Below are 18,037 nucleotides of genomic sequence, written 5' to 3' on the forward strand. Positions count from 1 at the left end.
TAGACACAGAGGAGGGAGCAGGAACTACAGTGTTGTGGCTGAGTTTTCACTCTGGGAGTCAGAGAGGGCTTGGCTCAAGTCCTAGCTTGGAGTGACCTTGGGCAAGGTGTCCCCTCTCTCTGATCCCTGCTCTCACCAGCCAGGGTCAGCACTGACCTCACCTCAGGGCTGTGGTGAGGGCCAAGTACCTGTACACAGTAAGCACCCACTGTAAGTGCCCACTGTTCAATAGGTAGCAGTGTGATTGGACAGAGGCACCCCAGTCAGAGGCCATCCCTGGGGTCTGCCCTAGGTCAAGGTCCCAACGCAGAAGAGACAGTTGCCACAGACTTGGTAAAGGCTCTTTATTCAGTCCTAGATTGAAGCTAGCCTGGCAATGTGAGGGAAGGGGCTGGTTATGGCCAGGCCTTTAGCCTGTGAGCCGCTTGGAGGTGGCCAGACAGGGCTGGTAGGCGCCAGGTGCCAGCAGCTGCAGGGTGAACTCAGTGATGACAGCCGTGAGCCCCCAGACACGGTGTGGCCCATGCAGGAAAACAGGCAGTGTGTAGCTGAAGTGGCCCCGGTGGCAGAAGTGGGTGTACCCTTGGTTCTGCTCCTGTAGCAGGTGGGCCAGGGGTAGTGCAAATACCTGGTCCACCTGTGGGCAGGAGGCCGTAAGAGGGAGGACAGAGGACTTGCTGCTGCAGGCTCCCCACAACTGGTTGGCCCCCACCATCCCCCTACTCACCTCTTTGGGGTTGGGCCTGAGACTCTGGGGATCCAGTGGGCCCACTCCAGCAAGCACTGGTACCACAGTGGCCTTTTGCTGGGGCAGGAGGATGACAGGTAGTCAAGGGAGGCATGCCTCGGTGGGGCTTTGGGGCTGGGGAGGGGAGCCCGAGAGGAAGACCCCACCTGGCCACCCAGAGGCTTTCAGCATTGGAAGCCCCTGCTCCTGAGCTCATTCCAGCCACACTAACTCAGAGCCCTTGAACTTGCTAGAGCCCTTCGGCCCTCTGGGCCTTTGCAGACTGTTCCCTTCACTCTGCTTTTACTACCCTAAAATCTCCCACTTGTCATCCAATCCCCACCTACCCTGTGAAGACTTCCACAACCCTTCTCCACCAAGCTGGGCAGAGCTGGCTTACCCTGGAGCCACCTCCAGCCCAGGAGCCCTGAGCCTCAGTATCCCCTGGGAAAAGAAGCTAAGATACCCTTGGCCGGTCCTTGATGGGTTGTATGAGGATGGAATGTGACTGCCAGGCTGGTGCCTGGTGCTCCACCATGCTGTTTGCTGGCCAGAGGCCCTGATCACTCTGCTTGTCCCTGATGGTGGCCACAGGGCCTGGCAGCCTTACCCTGTCGTGCACAGGCTGCAGGACGCCCCACACATGCTCTTCAGGCACAGTAAGGCCCAGCTCCTCGCGGGTCTCCCTCAGAGCTGTATGCACCACATCCTGGTCAGTGGGGTCACATTTGCCACCTGGGAAACTGAACAAGCACAGGGAGCCTGGTCCTTGGTCTGTTGGGGCCATAGTGGGTGGGGGTGAAGCTGTGGCAGAGGGCTAGCTACCCACCTAGCATCTTTTGTCTCTACCTCTAGTTTGTAGTGAGGCCGCGGGCAAGCCACATGACATGTCCTGGCTCAGTTGACCTCCCTGAACGCCTCGGAGCTCACACACGCAAGTTTTACCTATGGTGGCCGCAGTGGCGCTACGACCCTACTGTGTCCCCAGTTTCCACTGGGACGGGGGCGGGAGCAGGGCGGGAAGCCAGGCAGCCCCGCCCGGCGAGCTCCGTCTGCTCCCGGGCCCGAATCTCCCGGAGTCGCCGACAGGAGGCCGGGTCCTGCCTTCAGAGAGCGGTGTTCCGGCCCGAGGCGGTGCGGGACGCGCTTGGAGGGGTCCGGCATGGCTCCAGGCGGGAGCGCCCACGGCGCCAGGCTCGGGGCGGAGGGACGCTCTCCCCAGACCCGTTCCCCAGGGGCGGAAACCCAGGTTCGGAGAGGCAGAGCGCCTGGCTCAGGTCCCGCGGTGTCCGGGGGTCGGCGGCCTCCTCCCAGAAAGGACAGGAGTTCCCAGCCGGTGTACCTGACGTCACCCTTGTGTCTCCCAACCAGGCGGCTGGACCGCAGCGTGTAGAGCAGCGCCGGGACCCCGCGCACCGAGCACAGCGGCACCAGCACTGCGGCCGCCGCGGGGCGCGCGCGGAGCCGGGCCGTGGCCCCCGCCAGCAGCCGCCGGCAGCGCCGCTCGCCCTCCGCGGACAGGTAGTCGGGCAGCATTCCCGCCCGGTGCAGCCGGGACGCGGAGGGCGCGGGGCCTCGGGAGGGGAGGGGCGCACCGCGAGCGCTCTCCGAGTCTCCCGGGAAGCTGGGCGGGGCCGCGGGAGGAGTCGCCCCGCCCCCGCCCCGTGAGCTCCGCGGTGGTGGGGCTGTGCCCTTGGGGGCGGAGCCTCGGCGGAACGGGGCGGGGCCTGAGGGAGAGGGCTCGCCTCCAGTTGGGGGGCGGGGGCGGAAGGGGCGGGGCCAGACGGCTTGGCTTCCGGCCGGGGGCGGGCCGGGGGCGGGGCCGGGGCGGAGCTGGCGTTGGTGGCCTAGAGAGAGTACCCGGAGCTCCCGGCGTCGCGCTCGCCCCGGCTTCCCGGCCCGGCCCTCCTGACGGTGTCGGGCTTCGAGGCTTTGCCAGGCCCCGCCCCGCGCCCTTCCACGCTCGCCTGTGTCCGTCCCTTTTCTAAGGCCCTAAGGCGGGGTGCCCTAGGATGTTCGGAGTGGGTGTTTCGGGGACCCCCGGGGCGCTCCTCCGGAGGCCGAGGACGTCAGGGCTGCGGGAGCGGTGCCCAGCGGCTTCCCCTCCCGGCTCCTCTCCGGGCTCTTGGGCGTGGGGTTTCGAGGGACCCGCTCCATCCCTAGGCGTCTGCCCTGCTTTTCCCACCGCGGGGAGCTTGTCTCCCCTCCTCCCCGCCCCTGTCCCTAGCAATTTATAAATTTATTTTATTTTTTTACTTTATGATAGTCACAGAGACAGAGAGAGAGAGGCAGACAGGCAGAGGGAGAAGCAGGCTCCATGCACCGGGAGCCCGACGTGGGACTCGATCCCGGGTCTCCAGGATCACGCCCTGGGCCAAAGGCAGGCGCCAAACCGCTGCGCCACCGAGGGATCCCTGTCGCCACCGAGGGATCCCTGTCCCTAGCAATTTATACTCCTTTCGGTGTTGGTTTGAATGTTGCCGTTCTGTGAAGCACTCCTGCGTCGCTTGAGTCTTGATTGGATTCTCAAGTCCCTCCCCCTGCCCCCATCTTGGCCTGGCCCGTGTGGTCCCTGCCTATCCTGTTTCTGCATCCCTCCAGACCCTGGCTTCTGGAGGACCAGAGCACCCCAGTCTTGGGCACAGCACCTATATGTGGGATGGCAGATGTCACCATGCTTTCCTTTGATTTTGAGCAGCTACCTCTTTGAGGTGCAGTTTCAGTCCTCATCTGGACACAGAAGGCTGGGAGCAGAAACCGCAGCCTCACTCAGAGCCCCGCCCCATGGCTGGAGCCAGCACCTTTGCCATCACTGTGCTCCAAGGAATCCCACTGGCACTGCGCAGACCTTTGGGACCTCTGCAGCCCATTATCTGGGGTCTGAGTGTTCCTAAATCCCTCCACCCCAACCCCCAAGGAAAGAAGTGCTCTGACTACTCATGCCAAATGGTTTAATGTAAAGTAGGGCTTGGAGGAGTCACCCCTCCTCCAAGGTAGAAGAGGACAGCTTCTGGGGAGGGGCGGGGAGCTGGTTCCAATCCTGGAACTTTCTCAGCTTTGCTGTGCTCTGGGCAGGTAGCCTTCCTCTTTGGGCTTCCACCTACCCTGCTCTCCTTGGGAGGGGACAGGGCCTCTGCAGAGGCAAGGCTGGAGAGAGTAATGTTCAGGGCAAGAGGAGTCTGTCCACAGGGCCCTCACCACCACTAAGGGTCCTGGACAGGCCCCAAGTGCATGGCAGTGGGGGACAGGAGCCCCAGCCTAGCTGGGAGGGGCAGGCCTTCCTGATCTCTGTCGGCCTGGATATTGGGCAGGGGGTATGGTGCTGGTCGCGCCTTAGGGATTCTGAGGGGACTTGGGGCTCCAGGGTACAGGCCGTGGTAGTTGAGGGGCTGGTAGGTGGCTGGAGGCAGCAGAGCCTCAGGGGGGGGCAGCAGCTGATGGTGCAGCCGGGCAGATGTCCTGGAGTTAGAGGCCGGAGCTTTGTTGGGGTCTGAAGGAGGACGTGGTCTAAGTGGACCCCAGACCTCCCCACATCCTCAACCTCCCTATTCCTTCCCTGCTCCCATCCCATTCCTCCCCTTTTCAGCCTTTGCCCTTGCTCTTCCCTCTCCCTCCCTTCTTTCCCACCTTCTCTCACTGTCCAAACCCTTCCTAGTTCAAGGCCCAGCTCAGGAGCCACCTCCTTCAGGAAGCCCACCTGACACCTCCCACCCTTGTCCCTGTCCTGTTCTCTCTGCCCTTGGTCCTAAATTGTCTCAGAAATCTCTGTTTCCTCCACTTTGGCCACAGAGGTGCCCAGTGGGCTTGCTGAACATGCTGAAGCCCCAGGCTGAAGGCCCTGTGGCCCTGTCAGCTGACTTCCTGCCCATCACATGGGCTCTGATCCTACTGGGTCTGTAAGCCTGGGGGCTAACCTTTCTCCTGCTCTGCGGGGCCTGTCAGCAGGCAGGAGCTGAGGCTGCTGGGACTCCGGGCTGGAATGCTGAGCAGGGTTCGGGAAGATACAGTCCTGAGGATGGGACAAACAAGAATGGAGGCAGGAGGTCAAGCGGGGAGCCCAGGCCAAGGGTCGTGATCAGTCAAACAGGACCCCAGGACGAGTCAGTGGATATGACCCTCCCAGCAGGGCAGGAGGATTTAGAAGAGGCCTGGGGATGGGGGTGAGGGGCTGGTTTAAGGGCAGCCAGGTGGAGATGCCAGGCCCAGACAGTACCAGGAGTCCGAGTCGGTCTCCCTGAAGCCCTTGGCAAAAGGGTTGCTGGCGATCTTCAGCTGGGTGATCTGCAGAGGAGAAAGTGTGGTTATGGGCCAGCCCCCAAGCCAGGGAAAGGCTGCGGGGCCCCAGGCTCAGCCACCCTGTCTCCCCTGGATGCCCTAAACAGGAGGCTCTGGGACCTGTGCCCCTCAGCCCGGGAGCCATAGAGCCAGTGGGCACAAGGGCAGGGGAATGACCGAGGGCAGGGGTCTGCTGCGTCCTAGGGGAGGAGAGAGGGCAAGGCTCTGTGAGCATGTGGGAGCCCAGAGCCTGGGGCCTCAGTCTCCATCCGGTCCCCATGAAATGGGCCGGCAGCTGCCTGTGAGCTGTGGCCCCACCCACCCGGTGGTTCTGATAGGCTGTGACGGCCGTGAACTGGGTCTCCGTGAAGATGAAAGACTTGAAGTTCTCCTGCGCGTATTGCTCGCTGTCCTTGCGAGGGTCCACGAAGACCACGTGGAAGCGGGGCTGGTAGCGGTGCATGGAGTTGAGAATGATCTGTGGGGGGGTGCGGAAGGCGGTGTGCAGGGGAGCAGCAGCAACCCTCCCGAGGCTAAGTCCTGTCTGGGGCGGGAAGACTGCCTTTCTTATGACGGCGGGGGTGCGGGTGCGGGTGGGGGTGGGGGTGGGGCGCGCAGAGTCTGGCCGGGAGAGCCTGCGGTTCTGCAGCAAAGGCCCCTTGTGTCTGAGCGTCTCTGCCACTTTGCGTTCTCCCACATCCACGCCTCGCTGTCAGCTTTACTTTCGGAAATATCCAGAATCTGACCACCTCTGCCACCCAAACGTCTCCACCTGGCCTGGCTGCCATCGTGTCCCCCTGGATTTCCTCAGCTGCCTCCTGACTGGTCTCCCTGCGTCCTCTCAGCTTCCCTGTCCATTCTGTGCTCAGCAACCCCAGTGAGCTGCAGCATGTCACCCCCAACTCAAAGGTCTCCTGTGCCCACTGCGTAGAGTAAAAGCCAGAACCCTCTCCACAGCCAGCTGGCCGCGCAGATCAGCCCTGGCAGCTTCAGGGTCTCTTTCCTTCCTTCTCCCTTACTCATCCCACTTCAGCTACGTGAGGAGTCTCCTTGCACTTCCCCTTCACTGGCCAAACATTCCGCAACCTCAGGGCCTTTGCACTTACTGTCCCTTCCCCCGCAACAGCTCCCACTTCTGGTACACAGGCTCCCTTCCCCATTTCCTTTAGATCTCTCTTCAAATATTGCCTCAGTGGCTTCTAGAACCCCCTGAACGGAACTTTCACCTCTGTCTCAGCCCCCCTCCCTGGTTCCTTTTTCTCTTGGCATTTGTCACCATCTGAGACACTGCACACAGGGCAGTCTGGATTCTTTGCTCACCATCTGCATCCCTGCCCCATGGAGGCAGGGATCTTTGTTTGACAAAGTGGCAACCATGCTGTATTCCTGCACCTACCATGGGCCTGGCCCCCTCTACAAAGAGGACAGTGTTTGCTGGAACATTCCCACACCTCCAGCCCACTTACCCATCTGCTTGGACAGTCCCCTCTGCTGTCCAGCCCACAGACAGGTGAACTTCGCCCCCAGCATTGGTCATCAGTAGGGGATGGGGGTGCTTCAAGGCTTCTGCGCATCAGAGGCACAGCTAGCCCTGGTCTCAGGCTTTGTTATGACCAGGCCCCAGTGTCCCCGGCCCTGGCCTAACCCCTCCCTACTGTGGCTGGGGCCTCACGTGGCCATTGTCGTCCAGCAGGTTGTTGGTCAGCTTGAGTTTGTCAAAGGACACAATCTGGCGCATCCACTGCGCGCCCTTGGCCGGCGAGTCCGGGTGGAAGTGCACACGACCTGGCGTGACCGGGTCTGCTTTGCCTGCCACCAGCCAGGCTGAGCTGTGAAAGGCGTACCTGGGGAGCAGAGCAATGGCAGGGGTACTCCATCTGCACCCCATAGCACTCATCTGCTGCCCCTACCTGGAGCCAGGACTGGCGGGACAGAGGGGCCGTCCCTCAGCATAACTGCCCATGCACTGTCCCTGTCTCACACATGAGGATGGGAGAGCCCCGAACGCTGTCTGGCCTTGAGTTCCCTCTGCCTGCCCAGGCTAGCCCAGAGCTGGGCTCCCCCCTGCCATCGGGCTTCCACTGGTGCCCCAGGACTGGCCTCCCTGCCGCTGCTCCAACTGGCCCCTGGCTCACCCCCTGCTATCTCAGCTGCTTCCCCGGCTAGCCCCCAGACCTGTATCTTTTGTCATCCAGAGGCACGAAGTCCATGAGTAGGGCGTAGTCCGCCAGCGTGTCCATGCCCAGGATCTTCACCTGGAAGGTGGGAAACATCCTCCTGCAGGGGACAGGTGCTCAGCAGCCCAAATGCGGCTCCAGCATGGCCCCCTGTCCCCGCCACGCACGCCCCCACTCTTCACACCTGCCTGCCTTGGTGACAATCATCTCTGTGCCCAGCTGGTTGAATTCCTCCCAAAGAGCCTTCATCTCCAGCTGAACTGTCACGCTGGACACACGTGGGTTCTTGGGGCCCTGCTTGCTGGGCTCAACTGTGGCTTGGGCCCCGGTCGAAGGGTCTGACGAGAATGGGGAGTCCAGCCGGGGCTCCCAGCTGGAGCTGGTCATGGGCAGGGTGTAGGGCTCTGAGGACGCAAGTACCCCGAGGCCAGCAGACAGGAAGGCTGGGGAGAGAGGGTGAAAGTGTGGGCCCCTCTTGGCCTCACCCTTATGCCACCAAGCCAGCTCCTTCAGGCTGTATTTAGGTGCCTCTTCCTCCAGGAAGCCCTTCCTGACTGCCAGGCCTGTGTTCCCATAGTGCCCCTGACTGCGCATCACTTCATGAGGTAATTGCTGACTTAAAGCTCCTGGAAGGGGGATCCCTGGGTGGCGCAGCGGTTTGGCGCCTGCCTTTGGCCCAGGGCGCGATCCTGGAGACCTGGGATGGAGTCCCACATCGGGCTCCTGGTGCATGGAGCCTGCTTCTCTCTCTGCCTCTCTCTCTGTGACTATCATAAATAAATAAAAAATTAAAAAATATATTTTAAAGCTTCTGGAGGCCAGAGACAGGGCCTGTTTCCCCAGGGAGTCTTTGAGTCATCAAGTGGCCTCATGGCCTTAAGTTGTTTCACTTCCCAGACCCTCAGTTTCCATATCTGTCACAAGGGGTTCTTAATACCTGCCTCATAGGGTCAACGTGAGGATTTATGAGGACGCATGCAGTGCCTGGCACACAGCAGACCCTTTAAAAAGGACCCCTGTGGGATCCCTGGGTGGCGCAGCGGTTTGGCGCCTGCCTTTGGCCCAGGGCGCGATCCTGGAGACCCAGGATCGAATCCCACATCAGGCTCCCAGTGCATGGAGCCTGCTTCTCCCTCTGCCTATGTCTCTGCCTCTCTCTCTCTCTCTCTGTGACTATCATAAAATAAAAAAAAATAAAATAAAAAAAATTAAAAGGACCCCTGTTATGCATGATAGGATATGTGAGGTTGTGGGAGTTGGAGATGAGCGTCTTAGCTCCATGGGGACCCAGCTGCCCGGTGCTGCTCCAGGAGGTCTGAGCCGAGAGGAGATCCTGGAATCACCACTGGAGACCCTCACCCAGGTCTAACTTCAAAAACCTGCCCAAACTCTAACTCTGGCAGCCCATCCTAATGTCTTTCTGCTCTGGCTTCCTCACTTTTTCCTAAAAATGCCATTTAAAAAATGATTTTATTTATTCATGAGAGACACATAGAGAGAGGCAGAGACATGGGCAGAGGGAGAAGCAGGCTCCCTGCAGAGAACCGGATGCAGGACTCGATCCTAGGCCCCCAGGATAACCACCTGAGCCAAAGGCAGACGCTCAACCACTGAACCACCCAAGTGTCCCCAAAATGCCATTTTTTTAAATGTACAATCCTGGCACAAGCCTTGGCCAAAAGTTTTGCCACCTTCTACTCTTAAAAAAAAAAAAACTTAACTACAATGATATACTACTTTACGTCTGTAAGGATGGTTATTACCAAAAACAAAACAAAAAGGAACAAAACAAAAACAAGTGTTGGTGTGGACGTGGAGAAGTTGGAGTCCTGTGCATTGCTGTCCAGATGTAAAAAGGTGCGGCTGCTGGAAAATAAAATGACTGTATGATCCAGCAATTCCATTTCGGAGAGCAAGGACCCTAACAGATATGTGTACATGAGTGTTCACAGCAGCATTAATTCCAATAGCCAGAAGGTGGAAGCACCTCAAGTGTCCGCTGATGAAAGAATGGATGAGCATAGTATGGTCTATCCAGACAATGGAATATTATTCCTCCTTAAAAAGGAAGGACATTCTGCAATATGCTACAGCATGCATGGACCTTGAGGACGTCAGGCCAAGTGAAATAAGCCAGATAGACACAAAAGGACAAATCCTGTGTGATTCCATTTATAAGAGGTCCCTAGAATCCTCAGATCCATCTACCAGGAGTAGCATGGTGGTTGCCAGTGGCGGAGACCACGGGAGGGAGAGTGAGCGTTGAATGCGGACAGAGTTGCAGTTTTGCAAGATGCAAAAGTTCTAGAGGTGGATGGAGGTGATGAGTGCACAGCAGTGTGAATGTACTTAACGCCATCAGAATGTCCACTTAAAAAATGGCTAGAATGGAAATTTTTATGTTCTGTACCTTTTACCACAATATAAAAATTAAAACCAGAAAAAAAAATCCTGAAAAACAGACTATTAGTCTGTAGCAGCCCCCAAAGGGCCTAGAGCCTGGTAAAAACTGAGATCCCCTGGGCAGATGTGGATTTTGGTGTTGGATGGATGGACAGACAGATGGGTGGAAGGAGATTCCTGGGGTGGTATACGTGTCATGAGCTAACAGTTGGGCAGCGCCTGGCCAGGGCTGGCACACAGTAGGTGCCTCATCTGAGTGGGGGGCTCAGGGCTGGTGGCCCCATATTTAGCAGCCCTGAGGACTGCAAATGAAAGGTGACACCTCACTAAAGCCGCCAGGAGTTAGGCAGTCTGGGAGTGGGTGGGTCTCTCTGAGAGGGGATGGGCCACACTAGGTGTGCTCCCCCAGAAGGGCATGAAAGGAGGATGGGTTGATGGCCCCCACCACCCGGACCAGGCCATCAGACAGGCCCATTGTTCAGCTGCCCTGTGCAGATCCACCATCCACGTAGCTAGCGCCCGCTCCAGGATCCTGTGGGTCCCCAAGGGAGAGCTCATGGCTTCCCTGGGCCTGGGGCCTTTGCAGGCTGGTCACCCATCCCCTGCCCCTCTAGGTCAACGTGCTACCCCTGAGTGTGCTCGGGAACCCAGGAAGGGCCTGTCCCTTCCCTTGGGGTCAGGATTTGACAATTTCCCACAAGCATGGAGTCAGGTCTGAAGGGGAAGTTAGAGGTTTCTTGTCTGGCCCCCCACCTCGATACTCAATGGGTGAGGCCCAGAGAGGGGAGGGGACAGGCTCAGGGTCATCCATGCCTAAGAAGGCTTTCCCTTTCCGGAAATGACTCATTACCCCACCTGTCAGTACCCCCCATATTTGTACCCGGGTGAGCCCATCAACCCTGCCCTGGTGGGATCTGAGACTCAATGTGGGGAGCCCCTGCCCCATCCTCCTACCTAGAACCCGGGCCTAGCGGGGTTTCTTTGGTCCCCACACCCGGTCCTTGCCCTGCCCCGTTCACCCTGGAGCCTGAGCCCAGCCACCGGGCCACCTTGGCTGCCTGCACCATACCTGCCATGGGGACAGCCTGGACGTTGGTTCCCGGAGGAGGGCCGGCTGCCGCTGCAACCCAAGGGGCCCCTGCCCGCTGGGAGGATGGTCAGCCCCTCCTGGTGTCCCGGCCCAATCAGCAGCACAGCTCCGTTCTGCAGGACCGTCCTTCCCTCCGAGCGATCACTCAGGTCCCGCTTCTCCACCGGAGCCAGGAACCGGGTCTCCGTGGAGGGGGCCCCCGATTCTGGGGGTATGCAGGGCCCCTTGTCCAAGCCCCACTCAGAATGGACTGCACGAGGCTGCTGGCTGGGCTTGTCCAGCTCCAGGCGTGTGCTGTGTGGGAGGAGGGCAGGTGGGAAGAAGGCTCTGACGTTGCAAAGCCTCCTCTCCCCCTCCCGGCCCTCTCTCCCAGCTCCCTTCGTTCCCCAGCTCGGAGACCCCCAGCCCTCCCAATCAATGGACCCAGGCGCAGGGTGGGGGCCCATCTTGAGGACCTGCTGGGGCCCAGGCCCTGTGACAGGAGGGGCTCAGTGCCTACAGGGCCTGGGGGCAGCTGGGGAGGCCTCGGGAGCCACAGGAGCTTGAGGGCTGGATGGCAGAGGTGGTGCCCTCTCACTGGGACCCCATCCCTGACCTGGGGCTGCTGGTGTGGTGTGGCAGGGAAACTGGGGCAGCAAACACAAGGGGGCAGCACCAGCAAGTGCTGGCAGAGGCGGAGCCCCTGGACTGGGTGGCAGGAAGCTGGGGCTTGCCCATGCTCTGACTCATGAGCTGTGCAATGCTGCTGGATTCCTGACAGTCTCTGTGCCTCGGTTTCCCCAACTGTAGTAAGTGCATACTCTCTCCTATCTGGGATGGACAGTGGTGAGCTGTTCCTATCCTGACTGACAGTGCCTGCGTAGTCCCCACAGGGTGGGAGCCCGGCCCAGGTCAGGGGTCACCGGGGCAGGTGTCTGCTCTGCCCAAGGTCTGTGTGCTCTATCTAGCCTGACCAGGCACCTTCTCCAGGCTGCCCCTGCTTGTCTGGGCTGGCCATTAGGGGACACACAGATCACTGGTCAGGAAGGCAAGAGGGGCGGGGCTACCCCCAAACTGGTTGCTATCAATTGATAATGCTGTTTGGCCATTTCATCCCTGCCATATGGCCCAGGGAGGGTTATCAGGCTAGACCCCAAGCTAGCCCTCTCTGGGAGTGGGTATTCCAGCCCCCAGGGCAGCACTAGGCGACAGCACCTCAGCTGTGCTCTGCATACTTGACTTGGGTCCCCAAGGTAGGCTAAACAGCCCCCCAACACATCTCCACTGGGGACGTGGGGCAGGCAGAGGCCCATACCTGGGAGTGGGCATGGAGGGACCAAGGGTCAGAGGGGCTGCTTTTCTCCACGATGACACCCCAGCTCCCCCCTGGAGCCTCATGCCAGGGGGTAGACCTCTCCTCCCTTCAGCTTAGGGATGCCCCTGCCTTGGTCTCCTACACCCCAGATCCCTGCCTGCTGAGCTGGGAGAGGTGGGTGGACCCCTGGTGCAGAGCCATGCCCAGTTTTGGAGTTTGCTCTGGGGCAAGATCGGGGTGGGGGGTGTGGTTCTCTGTGCTTGTGAGGGTCCCAACAGCATTCAGGGGCCACCTAGTGGGGTGTGGCCAGCCATGCCGCACTGTCCCAAGATCCACGGTGGGGCCAGTGGGAGAGGGGAGAGATGGTGGAGGGGCTTGGGAGATTCGCACCAATCCTGGGGGGCACCCCCTCAGCCGAGGCTTCCAGGAGTGGGCTGGCCCAGGGTTCTGGAGGCTACTGATTGTGTGTGTGTGTGTGTGTGTGTGTGTGTTGTATGCGTGTGTGTGCGTGCTTGCATGCAGCTCTGATCTGTGTGATGGGAAACACCCCCTCACAGTATTTGAGCACACTGACATGCCGACCCACATGCACACAGATGAGCTCTAGGCCTGATGCCCATAATCACTCGTGTGCACACATGCACAAGCTCCTTTGTGCATGGATATACATGCTCTCTCTTGCACATACACAGGCGCGCCCCTCTGCACAACCTCCTCTCTGGCTGGTCTGCCCTTCCTGCCGGAGGCGCCTGCTGGCCCCCCTGCCCCCTCATCCATCTTGCCTGCCAGCCTGTCCCTGGTGTCCCCGTATCCTTCACACCTTCTCATCTCACTGCTCAATAGCAGGAGGCCACATGGCAGCTATGGCCGCAGGGAGATGGATGGGCCAGGCAGGGGTGCAGAGGGGCTGGGGAGTGATATCGCCCATGCACAGAGCTCTGGCCCCCCCCAGGCACCCTGTGAGGCTCAGGTTTCTGTGGAAGCTGTCAAGTTGTGCCATTTGGCCTGCGTGGACGCCCTGCAGAGTGCCTGGATCAGGACTGAGGGGACCCCAGCAGCAGACCTTGTGCCTGCTTCCTCCTGGGGTGCTGAGTAGTTCCAGCCTCCCTGGTCGGACTTCCCCTACCCCTGGATGGGCTATCCCACCCCTTCCCCAGCCCTGACACCCCCTGAGCCCTCATGGGCACATTGCACATTGGAAATGCACGTCTGGGCTGTGTGCCCAGCCACATAGAGATCCCCCCAGAAGGATGCCCAAGGTACTGAAGCTCTTGGAACGCATGTGTGTGACTTGCTAAAGGTCACACACACACAACACCCAGGCAGGCACACGCATGGTCACCCACACATGTGTGCATGCATACACATGGGCACATGCTTCTGCCCTCTCAGACTGACTCTCTGGCCCTGGTGGGTTGGGGGGGGGGCTCTATTGTCTCCAGCACAGTTTTTCTACAAGTGGGATCCTCCCCCTGGAACCACCCTGGGGTAGACCTCCCCCAGATCCTGAGGTCACAGAGGGACCATGCAGGACAGAGGATATGAATAATTAACCCCACACATCTTCCATTTTATAGAGAAACTGAAGCATGGAGGTATGGGGCATAGCAAGAAACATGGTATTATAGCGGGTGGCAAAGGGGGCCCCTGGACTCAGGACTGTGGCTCAGGACACATTGTTCAGATGGGAGAGCTGAGGCTGGGTGGATCTGGGTGGGGGTTAGGGCCCTGAGGTGGAGGTGAGGGCCAGCACCGGCAGGGCAGGCACAGAGTGGGAGCTTCTCAATCTGGATGACAGCCATGCCGTTCTCATAGTAGGTGGCCTCATTGATGAACACGGGGTACACAGTGGACTCCTCCTCAGAGAGCACATCTTCATCACTGAACATCTGGAAGATGGGCATCCCGGGCAGCAGCAGCTGGGAGTCTTGGGCCTGGGAAGAGAGCTGCAGACCAAGGTTGCTGGGGCCCACCTCTGCCCTGACCGCTGGGGGTGTGTGACCCCAGCAGGCACTGCCCAAGGAGCCTCTCACTTATGGCCTTACCCAGTCACTGCTCTACTTCCTCAGTTGATGCCACACGCTGTCTGCTGAGATGCCAACTGGCTCTGTGTTTAGAAATGGAGACGCAAGTTGCCTTAGAATGACAGTTGCCATTGCGGAAGTGTAGCCTAGAGTTAAGGGCATAGATAGTAAAGCCTGGGTTCAAATCCTTGCTAGCTATGTGACCTTGGGCAAGTCACTTAACCTCTCCCTCAGCTTCCTTGTCTGTAAAATTGGAACTATAATATCTTCTCCTATCACCCTGAGGTTTCAATTATACAACTAACAGTGTCTGACACATAGTAAATATAATATAAAAGTTTATCATAGTTTTAAATTGTGGGAGAAATCAGGGGCACTTGGGTGGTGCAGTTGGTTAAGTGGCCAGCTCTTGGTTTGGGCTCAGGTCATGATCTCAGGGCCTTGAGATGGAGCCCCACATCAGGCTCTGCCCTCAACATGGAGTGGGCTTGAGTTTCTCTCCCTCTGCCCCACCCACTTGTGCTGTCTCTCACTCTCAAATAAGTAAAAAATAAAAATTGGGGCGCCTGAGTGGCTCAGTGGTTAAGCATCTGCCTTAGGCTCAGGGCGTGATCCAAGAGTCCTGGGATCGAGTCCCACATCCGGCTCCCTGCCTGGAGCCTGCTTCTCCCTCTGCCTATGTCTCTGCCTCTCTCTCTGTGTCTCACATGAATAAATAAATTTTAAAAATCTTTAAAAATAATAATAACAAATAATAAAAATAAATTATCATGGAAGAAATCACTCACAATAATTGCCACGGCTTAGCGTCTTCCAGGAAGATAGCCCCAGCCCTAAACACTGAAAAGATGGTGCCCAGCCCACCACAACGCTGTTACAAGTAAGAGAACACCTCAAAATAAAACACGAAGCTGTAATAAGAGCAAAAAAATCCAAGTTCTGATTTTTCCTTACAATTGTTAACTTGGTTCTTTGAACAATTTTTGAATGTTTGACAAACAATGTCAAATTCTTTGCAATATTTCTTTCTCTTTTGTGCCTAGCTCTGCTGTGCCCTCAGCACATGCCGGGTCAGCTTGCTGGGTCACCCCCAGGCCAGGCCATTCCCAGGGCTGGGGGCTCGGCTGGCCTGAGGAGCGGGTGGGTGGCTGTCCCCTGCAGGGATGGACGGGGCAGTGGAGGAAGGAGGTGGAGGCCCCTGGGACAGAGACCCACCCTTGCAGAGGTATTACATTTGGTCATCTGTGATACTGAGGGGGTTCCCACTGGCTGGAGAGGCCCCCGCTGGCCCACAAGGACTCCTCTTTGAAGGAGGGCTCGTGGCTCCCCACGGGGCTCAGGGGCAGGTCTCTGTGGCGGCCTGGGGAGGGCTGGTGCCAACAGAGTATGTGCCCGCCCCCAGGCCTCTCCCGCCCCCCAAGGCCAGTTGGGGAAACAGTTACTAAAGAAGCTAGGGCTGGGCCCCCAGCGTGGCAGCTCTGCCGCCTGGACACTGCAGGACACGAGGGCCCCAGGGGCGGGGAGCTTGCACCTTGCCCTACAGCGACCCCACGTGGCGGCAGGCAGAGCCGGTGGCGGCGCGCTCTGCCCCATCTCCTCCTCCCTCCGGGGGTCGCGGCAGGATTGTCAGATCCCCGCAACATTGGGACGGGAGGTCTGCAGAAGGACTTGCTCGATTCCCTAACCTGCAGAAGGACGCTCGAGGAATTAATTGGGAAACAGAGAGGGTTCCGTATTTGTGCCTCCAAGCAGGTGAACTGGGCGGTGGCTGCCCCACAGCCTCGCCCTCCGCCTTCTGCGGCCTCGGGGAGGCTCATCCAGGCTTTGGGGACACCCCCCCCCCGCCCCGCCCGCTGCAGGCGCTGTGCAGATCCCTGTGGCCCGAGGGCCAGGCTGGTTGTGGGCTTCCTGGGAGGCAGTAGGGGCAGGGCATGTTCTGATCCCAATGACCCTGTGGGAGGCACCTGGGGTCCCTCCCTCTGGGGCTGTTTCCTCTGATACCCAAGCTGTGACCCAGGAGTCTCCCCACCACAGCACACACCCCAGCAGCTGAGGATGCGCAGTGCCTGCCAGGTCCCCAGACTCAGTGCGCATGCGAAATCCACGCTGCCCACGGTTCTGTTTGCTTCCATCTCAAAAGCAGGAAAGGCCATGCTTGTGCCCAAGACTGGGTGTGTGAGTCTGTCCCTCCCTCCAGGCCCAGGGCAGAAAGGGCCGTGGGGGCCACCCAGGGCTGGTGGGTGGTCTCAGCCCAAACGTGAACCTGGCTCCCTAGCCCCTGGGCCTGGCCTTCGCCTCTCTAGGCTTCAGTTTCTCCCCAAATCCCAACAGTCTCACCCTGATTGAAGAGCTCAATAAAGTCCAGGACTTCGGAGACCAGGGTCCTCATGGTCTGCCTGCAGCGGGCCCTGAGGCTGGGGTCCCAGCTCCAGGGCTGGGGACTGGGAGGGGAAGGCTCAGGAGAGTGTCCCAGAGAGGAGGGCTCTGACCCCCAGGCCCTGACCTTGCCCATCTTCTGGCCTCGCCCTTCTAGGCCCCGGCCCCTCACCCAGTTATCCTGAGGTCCCAGCCCACCCATTACTTCCTTGGGTGTAACTCTTCTCCCCTGGCAGCTGGTACAGAAAGACTGGGCAGGAGTCCTGCCGCTGAGGGGCAACGGAGGTGTGCAGAGCCCCAGGCCACCTTGGGAGGCTTGGGGAGGGCATGGAGGGAGCGCTGGGGCACCACCCACCACAGCCCAGCTTTCTCCACCCTCTGGCAAAAGCAGGGAAGGAAGGGACCAGAGGGCTTGAAGCATCTACAGGTGGCAGGCCCCCAGCGAAGGGAGCCCAGGGAAGGGAAACCAAGCTGAGGAGGCACTGGATGCCCCCTACCCCCATCTCTCACTTTGTCCTCTGAGGGGGTAGGGCCACCAGAAGGTAGTGGCACAGGTGCATGGCAGAGACCTTGTGGACAGCTTCTGTGATGAGACAGGTGCCCATGCTGGCCGCAGTGGTGTGTGGATCAAGGGCAAAGTTGATTGCCCTGCCTGAGGCCTTGGGCCCCAGTAGCTGGCTCGGCTCTCAGGCCCTTGTCACCTTGTATGGGTCATCTGGGTTGGCCCTGGCACTGCAGCAGCAGGAATGGGGTATCACTGTCTCTCAGTCTCGGTTAGTGATCAGGGGTTTAATGGGAGGAGAGCCTCACGCTGCCCGCAGGAGTGAAGCCTCCGAGACCCTGCAGGAGAGACAGAGCAGCTCGCTCAAGGGCTCTTCTTTTGTGCCTGCTTAGGCCCCTCGCTGGCTCCCCTCTGGCCCTGTCAAGTCCAAACCCTCAGCCCAGCCCTACCTGCCTGCCCACCCGCCTCATCAGTTCTCACTCCAGCCACACTTCCAGGCCTTTGCACATGCTGGGCCCTTCCCTGGAATCTCCTCTTCTCTCTTCATCTAGTTAACTTCTACTCACCCTTTGGAGCTTGGCTGAGATACCATCTCCTCCAGGAAGCCTTCCCTGCCTACCCTTTGGTCACATTAGATGCTTCATGTTGCCTCCACCCCTACATTTAGCTTCCTAGGTTGTGGTTCCTGGGTTCTTCCTCTGTCTCCCCCAGTAGGCTGGGGATAACTCCTTGGGCTTATAACCCCCATTTCTTCACCTGAGCTGGACAAAGTCTGGCTCAGAGATGGGGCTCAGCAAATATCTACTGGAGGATGGTGTGAACAGTAGTTGGGGCACAAGACAGGCAAATACAGCCTGTGGGTTGATCTGAGGCAAACCTTGGGTGTGCGGAACTCAGGAGGTCAGAGTGGGCTTCCTGGAAGAGGTAACATTAGTGTGGATCTCTCTGAACTGGAAAGGGAAGAATGAGCATCTCAGGTAGAGGGTGGAACCTGGTGGCTGAAGGGGACCATCTGAGATGGGGACTTCAGTGCCAGGCTGAGGAGCTGGGCCAGCCCGGTAGGCAGGGCTCCCCAGTGGTGAGGACCGTCCACGTGAGGAAGGTGCTGGTGAAGGTACAGCTGAGGTCATGGCCCATGTATCAGAGGCAGGCAGTGTGGCCACCGGGTT

The 18,037-nt window shown here is 59.2% G+C and overlaps 1 protein-coding gene across 1 annotated transcript; it reads right to left on the reverse strand.

Moving 5' to 3' along the window:
• Positions 1-329: 329 nt before the first annotated feature.
• Positions 330-2,362, reverse strand: NUDT8 (nudix hydrolase 8). The gene is made up of 4 exons (XM_026003944.2): positions 2,070-2,362; positions 1,338-1,470; positions 728-805; positions 330-637 (listed from the first exon to the last, which is right to left on the reverse strand). Exons 1-4 carry the CDS (start codon positions 2,261-2,263, stop codon positions 410-412), a joined length of 633 nt encoding a protein of 210 aa, XP_025859729.2. The 5' UTR covers positions 2,264-2,362; the 3' UTR covers positions 330-409.
• Between the last annotated feature and the right edge of the window lie 15,675 nt (positions 2,363-18,037).

This window comes from Vulpes vulpes, chromosome 5 (assembly GCF_048418805.1).
Source record: "Vulpes vulpes isolate BD-2025 chromosome 5, VulVul3, whole genome shotgun sequence".
NCBI lineage: Eukaryota > Metazoa > Chordata > Mammalia > Carnivora > Canidae > Vulpes > Vulpes vulpes.